Raw genomic sequence first — 25,642 nt, 5'->3', positions numbered from 1 at the left:
ACACACAAGAGTATAGTAATAAAAACAATTTCCAGCACATCTAGCAAAACTGTAGCTTCATAGTTAGTGATATTTTCAGTATAAACTTAACTTTCAGCTACCTAGTTTAAATCCATTAACAATTGGTGGAAGGTCTTGCTAGTAGATTAATTGTAATTCAAAGCTAAATGAAAAAACAATGCTCTAAGGACTGTTAGCCTTTGCTTCTGTCATAATCATCTCTCATTTCTCTCCCACAGGAGCTGAACTCTGCTATAAACTGCACTCAACACTGTAGCACTTCCTTAATTCCACCTTATTACAGAATTCTCTTTTTATAATTAACTCTCTGGGAAACAAGTACCACAAAAATAACCAAAACACAAACAAGAAAAGATGCATGCATTTTGGGATTGAATCTCAGATTCTACAAGTTATAAAGGATTGGAAAGTTCAGTTAAAAAGTTGGAAGCTTCAGTTCAGAATTGTTTTGATTCTTTTTCTTGAAAGGCATAATGTCAGTTACTAAACAGAAAATAAGTTGTATTCAAACAGTCCTTCACCTTACCCTTAACTTCCCTTAGGACATTCAGGACAGCACATTCTTGTTCAGAAAATAGAGATGACGGTTTAAGTTTTTCCTCTGGCATAAAAAATAATGGGGAAAAGAATTTCTGCAGCAGTGCAATATATCCACATGAAAGATGTCAAAACCGGTGTTATATGCTTCTGGAAGAAAGAGTATGTACTATGGCAGTAGGTTATTTTTCTGCAGATTCAAAGACACTAGTCTGGATACTGAAAAGGCTGATGGAGAGACGTGAAGCTGCCAACAACTTACTTATGGACTCTTACAGAAATATCCAAAAAGTCTATTTAGCAAAGAAAGAAGAATGTAGTTCACTTAACAAAGACATTTCTTCATTAATAAGCTTTTTAGTAGAGGATAGAAAAATAGTTGACTACAAAAAAGCCTCACAAAACAACCAAATAAAGATGCCATTGAAAGCAGGATTTACATCTTATCATTCATTATGATTAAACATTAAATAATGTGAGGTGAAATCACTTAATCAGAGAATGATCAAGGTTGGGAGACCTTTAAGGTCATCAAGTCCAACCATCTATTGAGCACTACCACTCTAACCCCTAAACCACTAAATTATATCACCCAGTGCCAGATCAGACATCTCTTAAATACCAGCTGGGACAGTAACTCCACCACCACCGTGGATAATCTATTCCAATGCATGACCACTCTAAGAGTGAAATTTTGCATGACCTACTGTATGCAGAAGAAATAAACATACAGTAAATGTACATGACTGGTTTATTTTCATTTTTTACTGACTGTTAGGTTATGACCAGAAAGTTGTGGATTGTCACTAGTCACCTGCATATAGGATGGCATGTTTAATTATAAAAAAATGTTCTGACACTGGCATTGTGATGATTCTTAATATAGTGGATTTGCATTAGCAGATTAAAAGGATACTTAACTGTTTGTTTTAGCCACTGGTTCATTTTACAAGTGAATTGCATCCTAAATATCCTTATGTGGTATTCACAGGCAAACCAGATGGACAATCACAAAACACATCAGTTTGTGAAGATATGATTAGTCTGAACGACCCATATAAATAATGTTTTATCTTGTCAGAATTTATTAATGAATGCAAAGGATTTTATTAATGTATTCAAAATATTATACTTTTAGCCAGAGACATAGAAGATGGAATTATGAAAGCATTTAGTTTACTCAGTGTACAAAACATACTAAAAATTTTAATTCAGAATCTAGAAATTAGAGTGATTTGGGATTATCTCTTTAGGGATCACTGTTCTCCCACAACATGCCACTTCTTTTTCTGAATAAAGTAAACATGTCAAGGACTCAGAATATATGAGAAGAAAATGTGAAATTTTAATTACTCTGGAATGACAAATGAAACAATTATATGTTTTGCAGTTTAGTTTTATTTTGGGGTTTGGGTTGGTTGTGATGCTTTTTTCCCTGCCTTGCTTTGAGATTTATGCTATCCTAATACACTTTCCCCCACCATACAGCTCACACAGCATAAAACTTACTAACGAGTTCAGTCACTGATGTTTCAGTCAAGACAAGAGCAATGTCTCCCTTACTACTCCAACAATTGCCATCCTGAGACTATAGCAAATGACCACATCAAAACAAGTACAGTGTTCTGCTGGAGTAAGCACACTGGAAGTGCTCCCTGTTAAATCATCAAGCCATCCTCCTGCCTCTATTTTATTCCCCAAATCTGCTGTAAGAGAATTCTGATTTTATTTGCTACTTTTTTTTTCTTTTTGTTACATGTTTTAAGTATTCATTAGCAAAATCCCCCAGGACTAGACTATTCTTTACCTGATTTCTAAAAAGCAGATTTACAAATAAGCCACACTGAAAGCACTCTGGGCTGTTTCATCAAAGGAGGATTAAAGTGACCCATAGAAACACAAAAGTAGTAACAGTAAAGCTTTGTCAAAGAGGTATATGGGAAAACCAGAGTACTGCTCTTGCATATCAAGATTCAAGAAGACTGATTTTCTATTTGTTTCTGAATGTTGATAAGACTCTGTGAAATAATATAATCCTGACATTGTTGAGAAGAATATATGTAAAAAGCCCATCCAATGTAACTGCTCATTTGATAACTGCTGGTGAATCTCTAACTCCAGATGAGAATAACTTCATGCATATTAAAAATTACTATCAGAATAATGAAAACATGCAACTTCAGAAAAGGCTTGCAAGTGTTTCTTTTGCATTATTCCTGAACATAGGAAACGTAAGGAATTAGGCGCAGCTTCAGAAAAGTTTCCTCAAAAGAAATGCTTTTAACCACCTCTTGCAACAGCAAAAACCAAATACTGTCTTCCTGATACTGTGTACATTAATCAAAATAAAATATTTTATACCATCACAAGAATGCATTAAATTAAGCATACATGTCATGGTTTTAAACCAGTAACTAAAAAAATTACTTATTTTTTGTTGTGAGATATGGATTAGAACAAGAGCAAAACAGGCTTAAAACTTAAAAGGAATAAAGACAGTTTATTAACAAACTACAAGAATAAGAACACTAGAATAAACTTCCAGAAAACCCCCTTATCTTCCACATCTTGACTATTTCTTTGCGCACATGACAACATAGAGACAATTAACTTTAGAACTTTGGTGGTTAAAAACAGTCTCAATTCTTGCTACAGTCTTTTCATCAGTCTTTGTAGAGAAACAGAAGTCTCTTTCTGTTAACTTACGGAGTTTCTCAGGAGAAAACTATTTTTTGTCATAGTTTTCTATTTCTCTAATGCCAGCTGCCCGGAAATCTGTCATTAGATCTTCTCCTCTCATTTCACATCTCCGAGGTGTGCATGGGTCACTGAGCTTTGGGATTTTATTTTTAAGGATAAGTCATTCAAAGGCAGAAGTCTTCTTCATCTGTCTCTGTGAGCCTTTCTGGAAAACAGTTTTCTCTTTGCCCCCCAAAGCTTCAAAATCTTCACTCTACTCAATTCCAGCAACTCACAGTATCACAAGTACTCTTTCTCTTTTGCTCAAAACTTACACTTTGAATACTTTATTCCTCCCAATACTCTTATCATGAATTAAATGAGTCCTTTTATACTATTATTGTCCATTTCCATAGCTTCAACAGAAAGATATTTCAGCTGTAAAGCATCTCCTTATTCTCTCTTTCTTATTTAAACTTAACTCTTTTCTTCACTGTTTTTTGTGGTTCTATGATGTCTTCTCTATGTTGATTGTCTCTCTCTTTCTCTGTCTGAGAAAAGGAGTAATCTGTATGTTTATCCAGGTAGTAAAAGAATTAAAAGCTTTAGGAAAACTGCAAGAGTTCATGGTGTTAAGTTTCAGTCTAGCAGCAAAAACTGAAAACTAAGCTCAGCTGACCAGGGCTGCTTCTTTTCCCCCTTCCCCCCTCCACCCTGCGGCCTTGTCAGCCTGGAGAGGGGGGAAGGAGGCTGAGACATAGCCTTGTTACCTCCTCAGAAGCCAGAAACCAAAGAGAATAAGAGAATTCTGTCTGTACTTCTTAAGGGGGTGTTTTCAAGTTAAATTCACTTTTTAATAGTCAGATCTGCTGTCAATTCTTGGAAATGACTGATAATTGGTCAGGAAGAAAAACTCCCATCAGCCACTAGCAGCTTCAACTTCCCCTCTTTCTAAGCTGTCTTAAAGGTAAAACTACCCCATGACAATACAGTATAAAAATATAAAGGAAATAGAATAACTCTGTGAAGTTTCTGCACCTACTGTAAAAGGGCAAAAAAAAAAGTAGATCTTTACATGGGTACTGTTATACAACATACCAGTACCTAAGAAGACAACAGATCAGGCTTTATTTTGACAATAAAGTTGTTCTATTCCCTGAAGAAACAATATTCCCCTCCCTATGTGCCTTGATACACTCTTCAACTCTGGTGTTTCCTGCTCACTAACAAAGGAAGAAAAAAAGCTTGGATTTTACTCATATCACCTCCTGGTGCAGTTCCTTTGTGACTGGGTAAATGCCTGAGCCAACACAAGGTAGGGGATGAGTCAGAAATAGAAGTGGGAACATGTGTTTTTTTTCAAAAACAGCATCACAGTGGCCATGTAAAATGTTCATTTGTACCACAATGAGACAAGGGGATTCTGTGCCTCCCTGTCTGATGCAAGTACAGGCTGGAATTTAACAGATGGTTTTCTCACTGAGGCTTGACTCCATTACACAGTTACAAATCACATGTGCCAGATAAGCTTTAGCATTTAGTATTCTAGAGGAAGACAGGACAAATCACATCCCTGGTCATGTACATATCCCTGTAAGATGAATGGGACAATTTGAGCCCGAGGAAGGAAGATCTTCAACTCATGAGCTAGGATTGTATCAGCCAACCTGCTCAGGAGAAAGGTCATATCACTGCCTATCCATAAGGAAGAAAGAGAACGCAGATGTTTGGACCTCAAACAGACAATTGGTAATAATAAATCCTTGTTTGTTGATTCTGACTGAAAACAATGATTTCTATATTAGGAAAAAATGGAAAAGTTTTTCCTCCCATGAGGACAGTAAGGAAATTAAGAAGGTTGTCCACATAGGTGGTTTAGAATCCATCTTTGGATAAAGGCCTGAGCAGCCTTAGCTTACCTGAGAACTGAGTCTGCTTTCAGCAGTAGATTGGACAAGTCAGCTCCTGAGTTCTCTTCCATGCTGAACTATCCTGCTTATAAGGTTTTGTCTGTCTTGTGTTTCCTTATAACCTGGTTATGTGGACACATGCATAACATATTGAATTCCAGGATTAAACTCTGGATTTACACCTTTGGTTGAATTGTATTTCCATGGATATGACAATTTCTTGAAATCATATTCTCCTTTCACTAAGCACTGAATCTAAATGCCACAAAGTAACTCTCTTATAAGAAGAGTAGACTTCAAGGTCTCTACCCTTAAGTGACAGATTTTCATCAGGTAACTCATGTTTATATGTGTCTATTCTGCCTGGAGAGTTTGAGGCACATTTATGACTGCACTTTGAACTACAACCAGAGAAGTGAATGCAGAAAACCCCATCAAAACAGGGTGTTCACCATGGAAGGGTCTTCTGCTTCTTCAGAAACATACATGTACAAACAATACAAAATAGCATAAGAGAAGCCTCTGCCTCTGCTGTTAAACACGTTATTTGAGATCTTATTCCTCTCTTAGATTCCAATCTTTCTCATGTTTCAGTAAGAATTTTGAGAGTACCACATGTAAAGCCAGTTCCAAAGTTGTTTTCAGATGATGACTGCCAAATAGAATCACACAATAGAACGATGAAAAACATGCCATCAACCTCCACAGTCACTGTAACAAATTCCCCTCCTAAACACTATCATTGTGCCTGAACCTACACATTACAGAATGCATTGTGCTTCTTGGAGGGTTCCAAATGACCTCATGGAGATGCCACAGGTGAAATTCTAAATCACCAAGCAAAAAATTAAATCACAGAAGCAAACAGTAGAGGACAAAAATACCTGGTTTCTATGGGAAAGCTTTTGTTTCCAAGAAAGCAAAGAACATTTTTGCTCTCAGTCCTTCAGAAAAAGATAAAAATGATAAGACACAATGGACAGATTATCAAAGACTCAGACCAGATAATATTTTTAGCATTGGTATTCCTCCTATTCCTGTTTTTTTTTGCTCTCCCTGTTCCACAGTTAAGCATTATCTCTGTTACCTTCTGTTCCTTGATTTAGAAGTAAAGGAGTTAGGCACTCCAAAACTTGGATGCTTTTTGAAGTGACTTTTTTTTTTTTCTTTTGTGTGTGTGTGTGTGTGTGTGTATGTATGGTTTATTGCAATTAAATCCAGTAAAAATTAATTCCATCCACTATCAGTAAACAAATACTCTGATAATTGCACTTTGTTTGCTCTATTAATTGAATAAAATTTTCTACCCATTTGGCTACAACTACAACATTCTTCTGAAATCATTTTTCCTATGATAAGCAGTATCAATTTTGCAACTATTATTTAAATTTAAATTCAACTGTTATCAGATTACAAACTTTCTCATCTGGGGCTTTTAGCATACTTATTAAATTCATGCTACTCATAAATCTTACCTTCCTGAGTCCTTCCTCTGAGCATTAAAAACAGATTTTAAAACTTTTTACTAGTGAGACAACAGTAATAATTATCTAAAGCAGTATCAACAGCCTTTATTACTAAAAAATAGACTGTTTTACTTGTCATTTTCTAATTTGATATGATCTTTCAAGAAAATAAATGCTGGGCCTGAGGTGGTTTTTTTTTTTCCTCCTATTTTAATCTCTTTTGAGAACTTCTGCCTCTTGTCTCGTCTGTTTTTCTTTGTTTCTTTCAACTTGTTATTACTTTCACTGGTAGTTGTACTATTGATGCATAATTTTCTATCCCTGCGCTGCCAAATTTACGTCAGACAGAGGTTTTCCTCTCTAGCTTTTGATATGAGCAGTATTTCAGCAAGTAAATTGACTGAAAATAAATCTCACCTGGTCAGAAACTCAATAAATAAAATAACCACTTTGTTAAAAAGATCTGATTGAGAATCTGTTTTATTAATGCATGTGTCTGTTGAAGGTTGTCACAACAGTACAGTTAATTTTTAAATGCCTCCTAAAGGTTAATTTTCATTGTAACCAAACTGGCAACAAAAGTGACCATGTACATATCTAACATGGATAACTGCATTTCCCTCCCAAAAAAATCCCAACCCTAGATAATACCCTTTTCCACAACAGATATTATCTGCCTACTCACTCTCACTTTAATTATGAATAGTTAGCATATTCTTCACTAATACTTCTTACAGGTTCTGTTTATCATTTTGTTTCTTTCATAGCATTACAATAATGGGATTAAGAGACAGAAAATGTTAATTAACAATCAAGCTCTCCAAATATGGAGGAAAAACAACTGTCAACTTTTGTATTAGTTTGGCATGGCCTGGTTTTTCATAGACAAAAAGGAACAATTCACTAGATCTTATTTACTTTCAGGTTGGGTTTTTTTGTTGAAAAAAATGGGGAAAATAATTTCCTCAAACTAATAATTTTCCTTCAGTTTCACTTCAAATTTTAAGAAATTCCATAATTCAACTCAAATTGGCAAATGTTATAATAAACAACACAACAAAAACCCTGAAGGGCATCTACACAATTTTTTACTGCTACTTAAATGAAAATGGCTTATCAAGATTTTCTTGAGAGAAAAGACTGCCATATCTGAAATATTATAACAACTGACTAGAAAACTACAGAAATTTAGCACTTCAAAAAGCATTCCAAGCTTTGTCTTATGTATAACCCCAGCCTATCTACTTGATGCATAATCTGGTTCTTTATTTCAGTTAGAAACAAAAAGTAGAGATATTTTTTTACACAGCAGATGTACAGAAGAAAAATTTGAAGGTTTTTTTTTAAATCAATAGTTGTAATAGTCTTATATAGCACCAAGTTTTCTAAGAAATTATTTTATAATAATACTTATTATCCAGATCACCCAGTAAGTTTTCAGTAATTTTGAAAATTAGGTAAGCTTTTTTCCCAAAATGAAAGATAAAGAACCTGGGTTTAGTTTAGTCAAAGAGCATATATCGTATTACCACTCTAAATCTAATTAACAAATTGCTGTTAATTAAGCTTTCCAAAGCTGTTTTCCCCAACATATGGGGGGATATTTTTCCATAATTGAACACACCAGTCCAATTTATGGAATACAAATGACAAGCTAAAAAAAAGAGTATGCTCTCAGTCTGTTTCTCTACATAAGCAATTATTAAATTAGCATTGTAAATTTTTATGTTTTGTAAACCGATAATGGGAATTTCCATACATAAAGTAATCTTATTTTATCATTTGAATACAGCCTTGTATTTGTAGAACAAAAAATGAAATTATTGTTTGAGGATCATAAATGAATAAATGAAACACATTCAAGAAAAATCAAATGCACATTTAGCTATTCAAGTGACTCATAACGTCTGTATGTCATTGGTGTTACCTCACTAATTAGTGTAAATTATTATTTAAATATATTTTAGCTGACAGCCAGTTCAAAGGATTTCAGTTTAAGAGCTTGAAAAACTCAACGGCAATTAAGTAATATTCTAATACAGGTAATTAACTATGTAGGTGGCAGTATAAATTAATTCAAATTATAAAAAAAAACTATTTTCTAAATCTTAAGAGTATAGACTTCTATGACACTCTGAAGCAGTAAAAATATATTACTTATAAGCAACACATAGAAACCTAGTCTGATGCTTTTAAAACAATATAATTATCTAATTTTAGATATTTTTTCTTATTATAAAGTCAAAACCATTTTATTTGGTCTATGTTACTTTTGGAGGGGGTTTATACTGATATGAAGAAAACAAGACTCTACTGACCTTAATATATCTAGCCAACAATTTGTATCACCTGTTGTACACATGCCTCTGTCTGTCATACAGAACCTCCATAAAGCTTCATGAGCCAGTTAAGAGATCAAGATTTTACTGAAGACCATAACTGTGATTTATGGGTTTGTACGCAACTTCTTTTCTGTGAATCAACAGCATATTTAAACCACTAAAACAAACACAAAGATTTGTCATATTGAAATGTTTCTTGAGTAGTGTGATGCTGTGTTAACATAAAACTGCCAGACCAGAAACCACTGAAAGTATAATTTACTTTTTGTGTATAATATATAATATTACAGAATATATATACATAATATACAGCATAATATATATTTTTCCTATTTAACTGAATTTGATCTTGAAATAGGTTTTTATTGTTTTATTTCTTGTACTTGTGTTATAACATCTATGTAACGCATCTACACTGAGATTAAGAATTGAGGAAGTCAGATCTGCAAAAACATTGTTACTACTACTAAGTCAACAAGCAGTCACTCTCCTTAAAGGTGCTATATTTGGAGTAAAACCAGGGTCAAAAAGCACTTTGACTACTCAGCTCAGGGTGCTTTATCTCACACATCAGGATGGATATTTCTAGGTAAATGTATTACCAACCATACTCACATAATTTAGAGGCTGTGCATAAAGTTCTCTGCACAGAAACTCCTCCAGAGACACACCATGACTAATGGCTGTGGCCCATGCTAATTCCCCCAGCTCTGTGCTGAAAGCCTCTATGTCATTCACTTTCTCATTTTATGAAAATCTCTGAAGGCTTCACCAATCCTTAACAGTTCATGAGTCCATCCCATTCTGTTTCTAAATATATACATTTTTAATACAAAAATTGTTGAATGGTTAGACACAGAGAATGAAGCAAATGAGTCTACAGTGCCCTTCATCTTGATGCTACATCTTTGGAATATATTTAAAAACCATTTGTCGTGGTTTTAAACCAGTAACTAAAAAACTACTTATTTTTTTTTTGTTGTGAGATATGGATTAAAACAAGAGCAAAACAGGCTTAAGACTTAAAGGAATAAAGACAGTTTATTAACAAACTACAAGAATGAGAATACCAGAATAAACTTTCAGAAAACCTCCTTATCTTCTACATCGTAACTATTTCTCTGTACACATGACAACATAGAGACAAATAACTTTAGGACTTTGGTGGTTAAAAACAGTCTTAATTCTTGCTACAGTCTTTCATCAGTCTTTGTAGAGAAACAGAAGTCTCTTTCTGTTAGCTTACGGAGTTTCTCACGAGAAAACTATTTTTCATCATAGTTTTCTATTTCTCTAATGCCAGCTGCCCGGAAATCTGTCATTAGATCTTCTCCTCCCATTTCACATCTCCAAGGTGTGTATGGGTCACAGAGTTTAGGAATCTTATTTTAAGGATAAGTTATTCAAAGGCAGAAGTCTTCTTCATTTGTCTCTGTGAGCCTTCCTGGAAAACAGTTTTCTCTTTGCCCTCAAAGCTTCAAAATCTTCACTCAACTCAATTCCAGCAACTCACAGTATCACAAGCACTCTCTCTGTCTCTCTTCTGCTCAAAAGTTACACTTTGAATATCTCACTCCTCCTAATACTCTTATCATGAATTAAAGGAGTCTTTTTATACTATTATTGTCCATCTCCATAGCTTTAACAGAAAGATATTTCAGCTGTAAAGCATCTCCTTATTCTCTCTTTCTTATTTAAACTTAACTCTTTTCTTCACTGTTTTTGGTGGTTCTATGATGTCTCCTCTATGTTGATTGTCTCTCTCTCTCTGTCTTTCTGAGAAAAGGAGTAATCTGTATGTTTATCCAGGTAGTAAAAGAATTAAAAGCTTTAGGAAAACTGCAAGAGTTCATGGTGTTAAGTTTCAGTCTAGCAGCAAAAACTGAAAACCAAGCTCGGCTGGCCAGCGCTGCTTCTCTTCTCCCTCCCCCCCCCTCCACCCCGCGGCCTTGTAGGCCTGGAGAGGGGGGGAGGAGGCCAAGACAGAGCCTGCTACCTTGTCCGAAGCCGGAAACCAAAGAGAACAAGAGAATTCTGTCTGTACTTCTTAAGGGGGTGTTTACAAGTTGAATTCACTTTTTAATGGTCAGATCTGCTGTCAATTCTTGAAAATGACCGATAATTGGTCAGGAGGAAAAACTCCCATCAGCCACCAGCAGCTTCAACTTCCTCTCCCTCCAAGCTGTCTTAAAGGTAAAGCTACCCCATGACATTCCACCCCTTCAACTTGTAAACACCTACTCAAAAATCATCAATTATATTCAATATACAACTTAAAAAACTAATAAATTGACAGAAAAGAAGAAACAAATATTTACTACTTTCCACCCCTAGATTTTACTATCACTGCTATATAAACTTAAGACAATCATGCTTTGCTCTTACTTAATCCTTTATCTCACAGTAACACTATTAATGTACTAGTTTAGATTTGCTAATTTTCGTTTTCCCGGCCAACGCACCAATTAAATGTCGTGGTTTTAAACCAGTAACTAAAAAACTACTTATTTTTTTTTTGTTGTGAGATATGGATTAAAACAAGAGCAAAACAGGCTTAAGACTTAAAGGAATAAAGACAGTTTATTAACAAACTACAAGAATGAGAATACCAGAATAAACTTTCAGAAAACCTCCTTATCTTCTACATCGTAACTATTTCTCTGTACACATGACAACATAGAGACAAATAACTTTAGGACTTTGGTGGTTAAAAACAGTCTTAATTCTTGCTACAGTCTTTCATCAGTCTTTGTAGAGAAACAGAAGTCTCTTTCTGTTAGCTTACGGAGTTTCTCACGAGAAAACTATTTTTCATCATAGTTTTCTATTTCTCTAATGCCAGCTGCCCGGAAATCTGTCATTAGATCTTCTCCTCCCATTTCACATCTCCAAGGTGTGTATGGGTCACAGAGTTTAGGAATCTTATTTTAAGGATAAGTTATTCAAAGGCAGAAGTCTTCTTCATTTGTCTCTGTGAGCCTTCCTGGAAAACAGTTTTCTCTTTGCCCTCAAAGCTTCAAAATCTTCACTCAACTCAATTCCAGCAACTCACAGTATCACAAGCACTCTCTCTGTCTCTCTTCTGCTCAAAAGTTACACTTTGAATATCTCACTCCTCCTAATACTCTTATCATGAATTAAAGGAGTCTTTTTATACTATTATTGTCCATCTCCATAGCTTTAACAGAAAGATATTTCAGCTGTAAAGCATCTCCTTATTCTCTCTTTCTTATTTAAACTTAACTCTTTTCTTCACTGTTTTTGGTGGTTCTATGATGTCTCCTCTATGTTGATTGTCTCTCTCTCTCTGTCTTTCTGAGAAAAGGAGTAATCTGTATGTTTATCCAGGTAGTAAAAGAATTAAAAGCTTTAGGAAAACTGCAAGAGTTCATGGTGTTAAGTTTCAGTCTAGCAGCAAAAACTGAAAACCAAGCTCGGCTGGCCAGCGCTGCTTCTCTTCTCCCTCCCCCCCCCTCCACCCCGCGGCCTTGTAGGCCTGGAGAGGGGGGGAGGAGGCCAAGACAGAGCCTGCTACCTTGTCCAAAGCCGGAAACCAAAGAGAACAAGAGAATTCTGTCTGTACTTCTTAAGGGGGTGTTTACAAGTTGAATTCACTTTTTAATGGTCAGATCTGCTGTCAATTCTTGAAAATGACCGATAATTGGTCAGGAGGAAAAACTTCCATCAGCCACCAGCAGCTTCAACTTCCTCTCCCTCCAAGCTGTCTTAAAGGTAAAGCTACCCCATGACACCATTTTACAGCTGCAATTGAAAAATCAACATTTATGCTATGGTCACAATTATTACTGTGGTTTTTTGTTTTTGTTTTTTTTTTTTAGTAAGACTACATATTCACAAAAGGAAAAGTAACAAAAAATTGTATTTTCACATTTCATCATCTTTTACTTTTTTATTACATTAAAATTGCAAGATTTGACTTACCCTATTGTAGGTGGTTCAGAACCTTCTATTTCCAAATAATCATATTTTTCTTCCATTTGGAAATCTGTAAATATGAGTGAGATAGTATCACCAGGCTCTGCCACAATTGTCCATGTGCAATCTGCATTATTATGATACTCATTAGGAAAGTTGGGGCTCGAGATAATTCCACTTGATCCTCTCATAGTTCCTCCACAAGCATCCTCAGCTGTAAAAAAAACAAACAAATTAAAATAATCCCTTAAGAATGTAAAGTTCTTTACTGTTTAGGTGAATAATTGCTTAAGACTTTTTAACACTTTTGACTTGGAATGCTGCTCCAAAATTAAGATGTTAAAAAAGTAATTGTTTCAAGTAACAATTACTTAAGGATTATTATACTTGTGCCAGCACATATATTTACAATTTTCTATTTATTAGCAATTATAAATCTGGATTAGCATTGTTTCAGTCACTTTACAAGAGCATGCAAAAATTTCATTATTTCCTCTTTTGCTTTAACCAAAAATATTTTCATAAATCAAGTTGAGTTTAACCCCAATCATAAGCAGTGACACATGAGGTGCAGCAGTCACATTATACTGAATAAAGAAGCATGAGAATCTTACCCATTGTACACTAATTGTATTGTCATATTTTATTTTAGTGAATATCTAGTCATTAGGTTTATTCTAAAGATATAATTTTCTCATTTTCAGACAGATGATCTTTTTTTCAAACCACAGACATTCATGAGTGATTTTTTAATGTCAGATGCAAGATGCTTTCACAATTAAGAGGTTTACATCAGAGTAAAATAAGTTTTAATAGATCAAATATTTAAAATTTTACCATAGGAATACATTTTTCATGACATGGATAACTGTGAAACTATTTGACCAATTATCACAATGATTTTTTTTTTTTTTCTCCGTGGTGACTCTGAAACCAAAATTACTCTATGTTTTAGCGTGTAATCTTATGCTGGATATACCAGCAAACGTTGGATATTCACAAAATCAGTTCTAAAAAAACTTACTCTATGTTGAAACAATTCTCAAATGACTGACGTTCTGTCATTTGATGTCAGAATTCCAAAGGTCTGATGTTTATTTATAGTATATATATGCCTAATAACTCAAAAATTATTTTTGAGGATCCTATGTTAAAATTATTTCTGTGAGCTAATAAAATTAATTGGAAATTTAGTGGTTTTTTTCTTTCAAAATGGAAATATCTTGTAAATAACTTGAATGGAAATACCATATTGCATTAGTTATTCAGTTTATTACTCAAATGTTTGAAGCATATGTGAAAAGCAATTCTCGTTTCTGCTCAATTAGAGTGCTAACATGAATAAAACTTGCCCCAGAGTCTGAAAACCTAGTCAATACTGATGAAAAATTAATGATGAGGATAGAAAAAACATAAAACAACTTTAAGGAGTATAGGATCACAGAACAAAAAATTTAAAGAATTCTGACACACTCACTTCTAGCAGAAAGAAAAAAATTCATGATTCTTTATTACAGCAGTTTAGGAGTTTAAAATACCAGGTTTTTTCTCTTAAAAATTTTGCTAAATTTTGCCATGGCCAGATAAAAACATATCAAAACAAAACAAACTAAAACCAACAACAACAACAAAGTAAAAGACATTTCTTAAATTTATTCTTACTAATTAGCTAGACCACCTTAAATACACTAAATATAATAAAACTGAGAAATCTCATCACACCACAGGTTCTGTCCCTATACTGTGAAAGGATAATCAATAAATAAGTAAATATATAAATAAGAAGAATATAATGTTTGCATTTATTACAGACTCTCAGAAAAATAATTTTAAAGTGCTAGTTTAGCAAACTTCCATACAGTACTGCAGAACTCATGTTTTGCTTTTCACAAATAAATTACAGAGAAAAATATCTTAATTCCTAGAAATATAACAAACTGTTTACTAACAATGTTGTTATAGTATACAAAAACTTAAAAAATTAGTGTGGCACTATTTAAAAATATAAACAATGTCAATGACTGTGCCCTTTATTCTGAGCCACAGCTGTTTAGAGATTTTTCCAAAGTGTGAAAAAAATCACCATGGTTTTTATTCTGATTCATGTAGCAAATTTGCTACAAATACAATTAATATTTTCTATATTTAATTGTTGCATATATAACCAAAAGCACACTGGATATCACCTTAGTGCATTGCAAGCATTAGAATAATAAATAACAGAATTACTGTACTGTGATCTTATTTTCCTCCACCTACAATACCATTTGCTTGGTTCAAGTCTTGCAATCAGATCCCCATAGGTAAAAGCTCCCATCTGTGAGAAGACTGAAAAACATTATGCCCATGCAAATGTTTGGTGCCTTAATTTGTGAAGACAGTGTAAAAAAAACATTTGATCTTCAAGTAAATTGACAAACACTGTTGACAGGAGTTCTACCACTAACTTCATAGTGCACAAGACCCTGACAAATAAAAGAGAATGTAATAAATGTAACTTGTGCAACCTGATTTTAGTACCCCTATTTCTATCACAATTGAAGCAGCATAATTTTTTAGATGTCAGCTGTGAAATGTTGAAAATAAAATAGCTGGTGTGGGAACATTTAGGAAGAGGAACAATGGCTGCTCTTCATCAATGTACAACAAGCCCAGCAAGGAGATGTTAATAAGCGAGAGAGTAAAGATAAGCTTTGCTGTAATTTGGTGCAGATCCACGATAATCTCTTTCCCAGCCTTTCTGTAACTTTCTCAATTATCTCTAATAAACTGCCAGGATAGGAATCCTCAAAGGCATTTAAGAGCCTAACCCCCTTTTCCCATGGGAAAGGACAAGCCCATTCATGGGACTGTCTTTGCTCAAGGACCACAGTATACTTGGTAGATAAAGCAGCAAGATGGGGAAACCCAGTGTGTGCCTCAAGGACATTTAATCTTGGGAAAAAAATAACCTGTGGTACAAGTTTTATGTTGCAGGGAGCAAAACAGCAAGAATAATATGAAGCAATGAAGAGTGGATTTTGTGAGGAGCAAGGACAGTGTGGGAGTGACCTGGGTCTGGCTGGTTTAGGTGCCCAATCATCAAGTATCCTGCTTCTCCTGTCATAGGCACCCATCCTGATGAATGCATCCCAAATCCCAGCCTATTTTTGAACATTTGGAGGGGTTGGATGAAATCCAGGAAATGGGAAAATAATATCAGTGAAAGGATCGAAGATAGCAGTTAATGAGAATATCTTTATCTGTTTCTTGGTTATCAAGATGGCTTAAGGATGCAGCTTAGGTTGTATGTGCTGCATGTTCCCACACCCAATACACACTACAAGCACTGCAATCAAAATGTAGTAGCTAAACAGTGGTTAAACACCTAAATGCCTTGAAAGAATTGTGTGTCCCTATTCTTTTAATTTCCAGTTATCAAATATGAAGAAAAACATTCAAAGAAATTGTAAGAAGACAACGCTTCAGTTAAGACTTGATAGAATCTGACATTGTTCAATTACAAATACATAGCTAATGCTGATATTTTTTAAAAATCTACTTTTAAAATTCATACTCCATACTATCAAATTAAATTGATTTGGACATGTACTGGAATTTTATCCAATAACAATCTTTCAAATATGATATGAAGACATAAATGCAAAAAATACACTTACTGCCAAGATGTCATTTTTCTTAACATATTTCTCTGATCTTAACCATATGCTGAAAGGGGAAGATTTTTCAAAGTGATATGCAAGAGGGGACTTGGCATTAAAAAGCTTTTCAAGGTATTATGAATTCAAATTAAGATCTCTGTTTGAATATGCATAAGGGCTTTTGTGCAGAGGGAGTATCACTGATATTATGATGAGTGATGATTATGAAAGTAATGTTTTGGGGGTTTGGTTTTTGTTTTTCTTTTTTGTGGGCATAGATTGTTTCTATTTATGTCCATAGACACCTGAAGTTTTTCTTTCTCTTCTTTTTTTTTTTATACAATCTTATGAGTAAATGCCCATTAAAAAAAAAAAAAAGTGAAACATGTACATGTTCAAATAATCGCCAGTGAAAGCTGATTTTACAAAAATTTATCTTTTTTTTGTCTTCCTGGTTTGCTGTTCACTGTCCATTTTTCATAATAAATTTTGAAAATATATTTCTCCAGTTATGTCTTGCTTAATTTTCTGCTTATTCTTGTAGCTTTCAGTGATATTCACAATAATGTTACATAAATATTGAACCGTAAATTTCAATAAAATGGATGATCAAAGACAGGCAATGTCATCAGTGATTTATAGGACATGCAAATTTGTGGACTTCATTGAGAATTTAATGAGATTGCATGGTAGATCAAGCTTTAATCTGGTACACAATATATCGCATCTAGATATCTATCTAGATATCTGTAGTGAACTAAACAGTTAAATTTTCTGCACATCCTATCCTGCCTTCATAAAACAGCCCCCAGATTTGATTTAATTTCTTATTCTGTTTCTTCATTGTCTGTGCTATAGTCAGCAGAATAGAAACTATACAGAAGTGAAAAGCAACCTGAAAAGTTAAACTCCATTTTAGTGTCTGTAGTATTATAGTCTGATTATGAAACTCGCTAATGAGCACAGTAATAGATTACATAGGCACAAAAATATCTTTAGGAAGCTCCTTAGGCAATGCCAGTTCCCTATGCTTCCTCCTTTGCACAAACAACACTTACTCCTTTTGTTTCCTGCCCACTTTTCTAGGAGAGTCAGTGTAAGTCTATCGCAGATCTCCAGCAGCGCCAACTGCTTTGCTATGGCTCTGTGATTTTAATAATGTCATTGATCTCTGATCATATGTGAAGTTGCAGTTCTTGGCCTTCCCGTGTCATGTTTGTTTGTGTACAGACACTTGAGAGCTGTTTCTGGTCACCCCACTTCATCAAAGAGTACAAGAAAATCCCTCCTCCGTCTGTTCTGCATGTACTCTGCCTGATCCTCTGTTCCTCAATAAACCTTCAAGCTTTGGTAACCAACCACAAAAGCCCAGTGGACCTGGTTCAAAGACTTTCTCATTAGGTTAGCAAGATCTTGCTCCACTAAATAAAAACCAGCTCTTCAATTTAGTCTCAATAATGTAATGTTCAGAGTTAGAGAATAAAAAAATGGGTCTGCACAGTATAGAGAGCAGTGTCTGTAGTATAATGCATATTATATTTATTTTATATAACATTCTGATACATTCTAAAAACTCCAAATATAATTCAAAATAGATATAAAATATATAATAGCTAAGAAATATTTATATGTTGACTTTTTCTACAAATCTATAGCAATGAAAAAATTTCAGCCTTTCCCCGTAATTTATGCACAAGAATAACCTTAGAGATTTCAGAAATTGAAATATAAAGATTGCAAAACATTCATCAACTGAAAATCTTTCAGGATAGCTTTGCAGAAGATTTTTCATCCTTGATTTACATAAAGTTCATCCAGCTTTTGAGCAAAGGGACATAAAACAGTTCTTGAGGACAAATGGAAGCCTTATTTTCTGTATTGATTCGTAAAACTCATATTTTTAATTCCAAATAAACCCAGTGATGACTATAAATTGACATGATTCAAATCCTCACTTTGCACTTGTGTGCTGTATACCAGTGAAATTGATACAGATTTGACAGCCAGCAAAAAATAAAAAAATCAAATAATGCATCTGTAGCTAAGGAGGTGAGGAGTTTAATGGCGGTTGAACATAAGTTAAACAGAATAAATTGTCTTCCCACCTACCACCTTTGAGATAGAACCACAAAAATTACCTGTGCCAGGGGAAAACACTACAATACCCATGCAGCCTGTGCCTGCATGGAGGCCTGTATTGGGCCACGCGGGCTGACCCGTGAGGGAGGCGGCCCCGCACCGCCCGGGCCCGGCACAGCCCGCCCAGCGCCGCGGCTGAGGCTCGGCGGGCATGAGGAGCTCGGAGGGCAGCCGGGAGACACAGGGGGCATGAGGGGCTCGGAGGGCAGCAGGGAGACACAGGGGGCATGAGGGGCACGGAGGGCAGCAGGGAGACACAGGGGGCATGAGGGGCTCGGAGGGCAGCAGGGAGACACAGGGGGCATGAGGGGCTCGGAGGGCAGCAGGGAGACACAGGGGGCATGAGGGGCACGGAGGGCAGCAGGGAGACACAGGGGGCATGAGGGGCACGGAGGGCAGCAGGGAGACACAGGGGGCATGAGGGGCTCGGAGGGCAGCAGGGAGACACAGGGGGCATGAGGGGCTCGGAGGGCAGCAGGGAGACACAGGGGGCATGAGGGGCTCGGAGGGCAGCAGGGAGACACAGGGGGCATGAGGGGCACGGAGGGCAGCAGGGAGACACAGGGGGCATGAGGGGCTCGGAGGGCAGCAGGGAGACACAGGGGGCATGAGGGGCACGGAGGGCAGCAGGGAGACACAGGGGGCATGAGGGGCTCGGAGGGCAGCAGGGAGACACAGGGGGCCGGGCGGGCACGGAGGGCAACAAGGACGGCTCAGAGAGCCGGGCAGGAATGAGGGGTAGTAGGGGAGGCACAGCAGGGCCGAGCGGGCACGAAGAGCAGCAGGGGAGGACACGAGTAGGTGAAGACACAGTGAAGGGTGACAGACTAAGGGGTAAGGGACAAAGGGTGCTGTGCCCTCGCCGCCGAGCCATGGCCCACTGAAGGTGAGGTGCGGCAGGAGCGAGGGGACGGGAGAGGTCGAGCCCAGGTGAAGGCAGAGGAAATCTCTGTTCTCTGTGTTTTAACATTCTGTCTTCTTTGGGTTCTTTTTGGTTGTTTTTGTTTTGTTTTGTTTTTTGGGGTTTTTTTTGTTTTGTTTTGGTTTTTTTTTGTTTTTTGTTTTTTTTGTTTTTTTCCCCTCAAATTCTGACTCAGTAACTGAACATTTATGTTACTTGGCAATAAATTAAATTTCAGAGATACTCTCTTGAGTTGCCCCTTTTTTCTCCAAGGAAACTTCATGCTGTGGATGTGATTTAGGTGAGTTGGACCTTCCTGTACTGATAGAAGTAACTGTTTTCTAATAAATGGTGCACAGAGGTCTCATTTATTGTTCTTTATTCTATATAAAGATCGAAGGAAACATTTAAACACAAGTAAAATCTTGGCACATAAAGCCAATACCTTGCCTTTTTTACAAAACAAAACAAAACAAACAAACAAACAAAAAAAAAAGAAACAAAAAACCCCACCAGAACAAAGGAAAAAAAACGAAAAACAAAGAAACAAAACGAAAAAACCCAAAGGATGCAGCCTCCTGAACTCCCGCCTATACATTTGGTTAAAAATGTGCGTAAATTATTTATTTTTAAAAAAATTTTCTGTTTTAGTAGACTAGGACTTGAAATTGATGGGTTAACTCACAATTTTTTTTTAACAAAAATAATCAGTCTATATAACAGTCAGCTGCCTTTACTGTTGTCTTCCAACAGAAAAAAATTTCATCTTTTTCTCACATAAAAATGAACTTTGGGAAAGGGTTAGTGCTTTTATTGCTTACAAACTAAGGTAATTTAAATTAAAATATTTGGACAAGCCTTGCATGAATATAAGCACAACAGAAAAATATATAAAGATTTTTTGATGATCAAGGTGTTTCCTACTGCTTTGTGAAACAATAAAGCTTAGAAGCTTTGCAGTGTTAAGATACTCATTTAGATTTCCTGGTTCTCAAGCCTGATATTTATTGTTTGAGTTGCTGAAGGGTAGAAGACATAAGAGTAAATTCATTAAAAATGGAATACAGAGGAAAGCAGAAATTATTTTAATTGATTGCTTCAACAAAGTAAAGGAAAAAAATACCTAGAAGTAAATATATCAATTTATCAACTTGAAATTCAGCTATATTTTCTTTCTCCTTATTTTTAATACCTACAAGGAAAAATGCTTTTTATGATTTATAAATGTAGTTTTGTCTTTAAAACTTGTCTTTAAACAAAGTATGAAAAATGTGAAAGATGATAAATAATATTTATCATTTTGAGATATTGAGATAGATATTGAGATATATATTGAGATTTTAGAAATTACTAGGGATCTCGTGGATTTTGTTGGGTTTTTTTTATTTCTCAAAAGAGAGACTATGTCAAAGTATGAATATGGCAGTGGCTGGTTTTTACACCTGCTTTTCCAGTTTTGCCTCTGAATCACAAAGAAATTATAATTAAATTATTGTAATGGAGACACTCTTCTATTAAAAACAAGTGTTTATTGAAATTTATAGAAGAATGGCAATGTCATGTTTTAACCCTGCTGGCGACAAAGCACACACTTCCGCTCACTCCAAATGAGTAACTAAGTATTCAAAGTGGCACTTGTTTTATTTAGCTGTTAATATTTTACTGTATAAAAGAAGTTTATTTCAGCTCTGTAAAAATCAAGTGGTGATAGTCAGGAAGAAGGCTGAATCCTACCCAGAGCACCCAGTGTCACTTGGCAGACACTGCTTGCAGAGAGGAAGAGTTAGCAATTCCTTTGGGATCAGTTTACACCTCTAGTTTGAATGACCTTCTCAGAATAGTGTAGCAGGGAGGATGTGAAAGCCACTAAGAAAAAAGCTTGCACAAATGAAGATTGTACTGGTTTAGTGTGACAAGGTTTTGGTATCAGGGGCTGCAGGAGTGGCCTCTGTAGACATCAGGGGCTGCCGCCTTGGAGCCAATTCCAGGATGCTCCAAGGTGGAGCTCCACCACTGACTAAAGCTGATGCAATTAGCAATATTGGTGGTTCCTCTGTGGTAACATATTTAAGAAGAGGGGAAAATGCTGTGCAGCAGCAGAAAGTGGGAGATAGGGAGGGAAAGAGAGAGAGAGGTATAAGAAAAATAAGAGATGCAAACCTGAAGACACCAAGTCCAGTGAAGAAAAAGGTACTGTAGGCTACAGGTGCAGAAGTTCCCCTGTAGCTGGTGAAGAAGACCATGGTGATGCAGGTTATGCACTGGGAGTTTATGTTATGCACTGGGAGTTTGTGTTTGCCTGGAGAGGCTGTAGAATTTACAGCCTTGGAAATTTTCAAAATGAGATGCATAAGACCCAGAGAAAATATAACTGCCTTTAAAGTCCGACTTGAGAGGTGTGTGATAACCTCTTGTGGTCCCCAAATAAGTTCTATCATTCAATATAGTTCTCCTATGATAGCTTAGAGATAGAAAAGAAAAATAACATCCAAGAAAATTGAAAAACAAAAACAGTAAAGAACTTGTATTGTTTGAATTCACTTAGAATTTTTTAAATTTTCCTGCTATGTGCAGGATACCTAGAGATAGTAGAATACCTAGAGCAAGATCAAAAAACTAAATGAAGGGAAAAAAGAATACTTCCTTTGTTTTATTTTCAACTCTTTTGACCTGGATAAAACTTGTGTTTTTTTCTTCCTCAGAACAGGTGCATTGTTTTAAATCCTACACCATTCAATGAAGAATGGATTTCAATGCATACATCTTCAGTTAAATAACTGAATCTTAGCTTCAAAAATGTTGGAATGAGATCACTTCAGTGTGTAAGTCATCAAGCAAGATTTCTTCTAATTTTCTATATTATATTCAGTATAGGACTTTAGAGGTTTAAGAGGCTATCATAACTTTCATTGTGTAGTCCTTTGAACCTTCTGGCCTAATGACAGCTGCATTACAAGGAGTACGCAGCTTAAAATAATTTACTTTTATAAACTGAAGAAAATTGCAAATGTTCATCAGAATTTCTTCCTAAAATGTGCAATTCCATATGCTTATTTATGTAAAACCTCTAAGCAGGGTGTAATCTTACTATGTACTATGCAAAACAAGAATCACAATTTCTGTGGCATATTTGTGATCTCTTTACTTCTGCAATGTTACATTTCTACAAGAATTTGTGTTTTGTTGCATCACAAAATGCCTAAATGATGACAAAATGTTTTCACGATTTCAGTCAAGATTTCTGTAGTTGCTTAGTTATGCAGAGACTTTAGAATTCAACACTCCTGAACTGTGACTACTGCTTCACCAGAAGAGAGAAGCAGGACTTAACCTCTTCTGAAGACATTTTCTCAGCCAATTTATGACTGCTTTGGCAGATCTGTTACCTTATTTGCCAAAATTTATCAAACTTAAATTGAGTCTGCCTGCATTTGAAAAGTTCACAGAGACATTCAAATTTGGAAAACTAAAATCAGAACTGGAAGGAAAAGATTTTTACACCACAGAAGAATTTAGAAATAGAAGTTTCAGTGTTCTGCTTGAGTGATGAACAAAGTTTTTCAAGTAGAAGTTGAATATATCTTCTTCACTTTAGCCAGTAACACTCTCATAGACAAACTGATAAAGTATGGGGTAGATGACGAGTCTGTGATGTGTGTTGAAAAGTGACTGAAGAGCTGGGAGGTGAAATGCATGAAGAGTGGTGAAATGCGAGAAACAGCATAAAGTCCAGACAGAGACCAGTTCCCTCCCACCTGGAGTACTGTGTCCAGTGATGGCTCCCCAGTATGAAGACGTGGACAGAGAGAGTCCCACAAAGAGTCACAAATTTTTCAGGGACTGGAGCTGCAGACATACCAGGGAATCTGAGTGAGTGCATGTTCAGCCTGGGGTAGAGAAGGTTCAATGGGAATCATCAATGCTTATAAATACTTGACAGGGAAGTAAAGATCAATGCAGACCCTTCCCAATGGTACCAAGAGAAATAACAGGAAAATCTGGCATGAATTGAAATAGAAGTAATACAGTTCAAACATATTTTTCCCCACTGTAAGGCTGATTGAACATTCAAACAGGTTGTTCAGGGAGGCTGTGTGGGTCTCTATCCTGCAGATACTCAAAACTGAACTGGACATGGCCCTGATCACTCCACTCCAGGTGGCCTTGCTCTCAGTGGGGGCACTTGAACTAGATTAGGTTCAGAGGTGCCTTCCAGCCTCAGAAACTCTCTGTTTCTGTGATTCTGGGAATATTGTGCCCTCTCCTAGGTCAAGAACTGAGTATAGTGCAGACTGTGGAGAGCCACTGAAATTAGAATACTGTAAACACAAATTGAGTGTCACAAGTCTTGACACTAGCCACAGATCAACAACTGTTAGAACAATACCAGAGAACAGTGGAAGGGCACATAATGTGCATTGTTGTGGACTGATCTGATTTCCTACAAGGACCCTTGCCTGTAGAGATCTGCTGGAAATGTTTTAATACAGCCATACAAAGTCACATAGAAGCAAAGTGGAGCTGCTGTGTGTTGTAGCCCAACCACTGCATGAACATCAGCACTGAGAGTGGCTGGAACAAGCATTGACTTCTTTGACTCTGGACTGGTGATCACAGTGTACATCAGTGCGAGTAAGGTAAAAGCTTTACCCTGACACATCTATTTCCTCTGATATTCTACTTAAAAGATTGAGCTCTGGCAAGTACATTTTTCGGTATTCCTTTCCCCTCATGATAAATTGCACAGTGAAGATATTCACATCCACATCCATATCCACATCTATTTTTTAAAACCTGTGGTTTTTGTCCCTTCAACATTAATCAAAAAAGTTGTACAGAACAGTTCCTTTAAAAAGCCTTGCCTTTAGAGCCACTGAAGCCTTCAATATACATCCTTCTTATTTCACACATCATTGAATCAACAGCATTGAGTCATGGCATCTTTGGAGCCATTCTGGTTTGTAATTGAAATCCAAAATAGTAAAGATATGTGACACAAGTCATTATAGATTTTTTTCCTGGAAAATCACAATGAGTGTCTCATAGTCAACTTAAAGTTGGTGTCCATTTTACTATTTCAGATTTAAAAAGTGATTGGAATCATGGTCCAAATGTTCATCTTTTGTTTTCATTAGCTTGGTCTCAGCTATTGAAAATTTCAAAGATTCTACTGCAGAACTTAAACATATGCCAAAACTTGTAATAATGATCTTGTGAGAAAAGTAATGATAGCAGAACTGAGCTAATCATAAATTAAAAAACCCATATATCTTTCTAGTGCTGTTTTCAAATAAGGATGTTGCAATATATTTGTTAAGAGTCACAACACTCTGTATGACTACAGCTGTTACAGATGTTTCCCAAAATGAAACAGGGCTGAGTTGAAGATCTGGTATTTAGAGAGGCAGCAATCTTGCAATTAAAACTCTGAGGTCCCTGATGACAGACCTGGTAGTAGACCACCCTGCTGAACTCAGAATTCTGAAAAAAAGTTCTCTTTATTGCCATATTCATCCTTTATTCCCCTATTAACCCTCTAGCAGGATACAGAATCAAGTAATTGTTTCAGTTGGAAGGGGCCTTCATCATCATCTAGTTGCAGCCATCTACCACTGGCAGGGACACCTTCAAGATACAAGATATGGAAATACTTTGTTTTATAAATTCTTGTAAAGTACACTTTATCTTATTAAGTTTAAAACCTTTCCAGGGTATTAAAAAAGTCAAATAATATGGTTGCTGTCAAACTGCTTTCCTGATAAAGGTAATTAAAATCAGTATCCTGATATTATTTGTGATAAATATTTATTCATAACATGTTGAAAATGAAATATCATATTGCAATGGAATCATGATATCAAAGTGCCTAGATGAAATAAATATCAAAAGGGAATCAGTATGGACATCTTATCTCAATATAACCAGCTTCATACTCTGACTCCTGTGGTTTGAGCTGAGGTCTACTATGTGCATAAATTAAAGTGCATTAATCAAGACCTAATTAATATTTGTTTACCTTGACCCCCAAAATAAATGCACTGGAACTGTAGCCAATGTAACAGCATAACTA

The 25,642-nt window shown here is 35.9% G+C and overlaps 1 protein-coding gene and 2 long non-coding RNA genes across 5 annotated transcripts in view; 1 reads left to right on the top strand and 2 right to left on the bottom strand.

The window, feature by feature from the left end:
• Positions 1 to 25,642, bottom strand: part of CSMD3 (CUB and Sushi multiple domains 3) — a 574,655-nt gene that overhangs the window by 375,863 nt on the left and 173,150 nt on the right. For all 3 annotated transcript variants that reach the window (XM_086880080.1, XM_086880087.1, XM_086880091.1), the window contains exon 5: positions 12,898 to 13,105. In XM_086880080.1, the coding sequence (XP_086736206.1) occupies positions 12,898 to 13,105 (208 nt within the window). The remainder of the gene's footprint in view (positions 1 to 12,897; positions 13,106 to 25,642) is intronic.
• On the bottom strand, positions 1,642 to 6,805 carry LOC147655339 (uncharacterized). Its single transcript, XR_015284212.1, has 2 exons — positions 5,157 to 6,805; positions 1,642 to 3,788 (listed from the first exon to the last, which is right to left on the bottom strand). It is a non-coding gene; the product is annotated as an uncharacterized LOC147655339 (long non-coding RNA).
• The window catches only part of LOC111925041 (uncharacterized), a 52,376-nt gene continuing 45,851 nt past the window's right edge, over positions 19,118 to 25,642 (top strand). Inside the window, exons 1-4 of the long non-coding RNA XR_015284207.1 lie at positions 19,118 to 19,601; positions 19,811 to 19,873; positions 22,275 to 22,394; positions 22,805 to 24,209. This is a non-coding gene — a long non-coding RNA (uncharacterized LOC111925041). The remainder of the gene's footprint in view (positions 19,602 to 19,810; positions 19,874 to 22,274; positions 22,395 to 22,804; positions 24,210 to 25,642) is intronic.

This window comes from Cyanistes caeruleus, chromosome 1 (assembly GCF_971803275.1).
Source record: "Cyanistes caeruleus chromosome 1, bCyaCae1.hap1.1, whole genome shotgun sequence".
In the NCBI taxonomy this organism is placed as follows: Eukaryota; Metazoa; Chordata; class Aves; order Passeriformes; family Paridae; genus Cyanistes; species Cyanistes caeruleus.
This window is presented reverse-complemented; position numbering and strand designations above follow the sequence as displayed.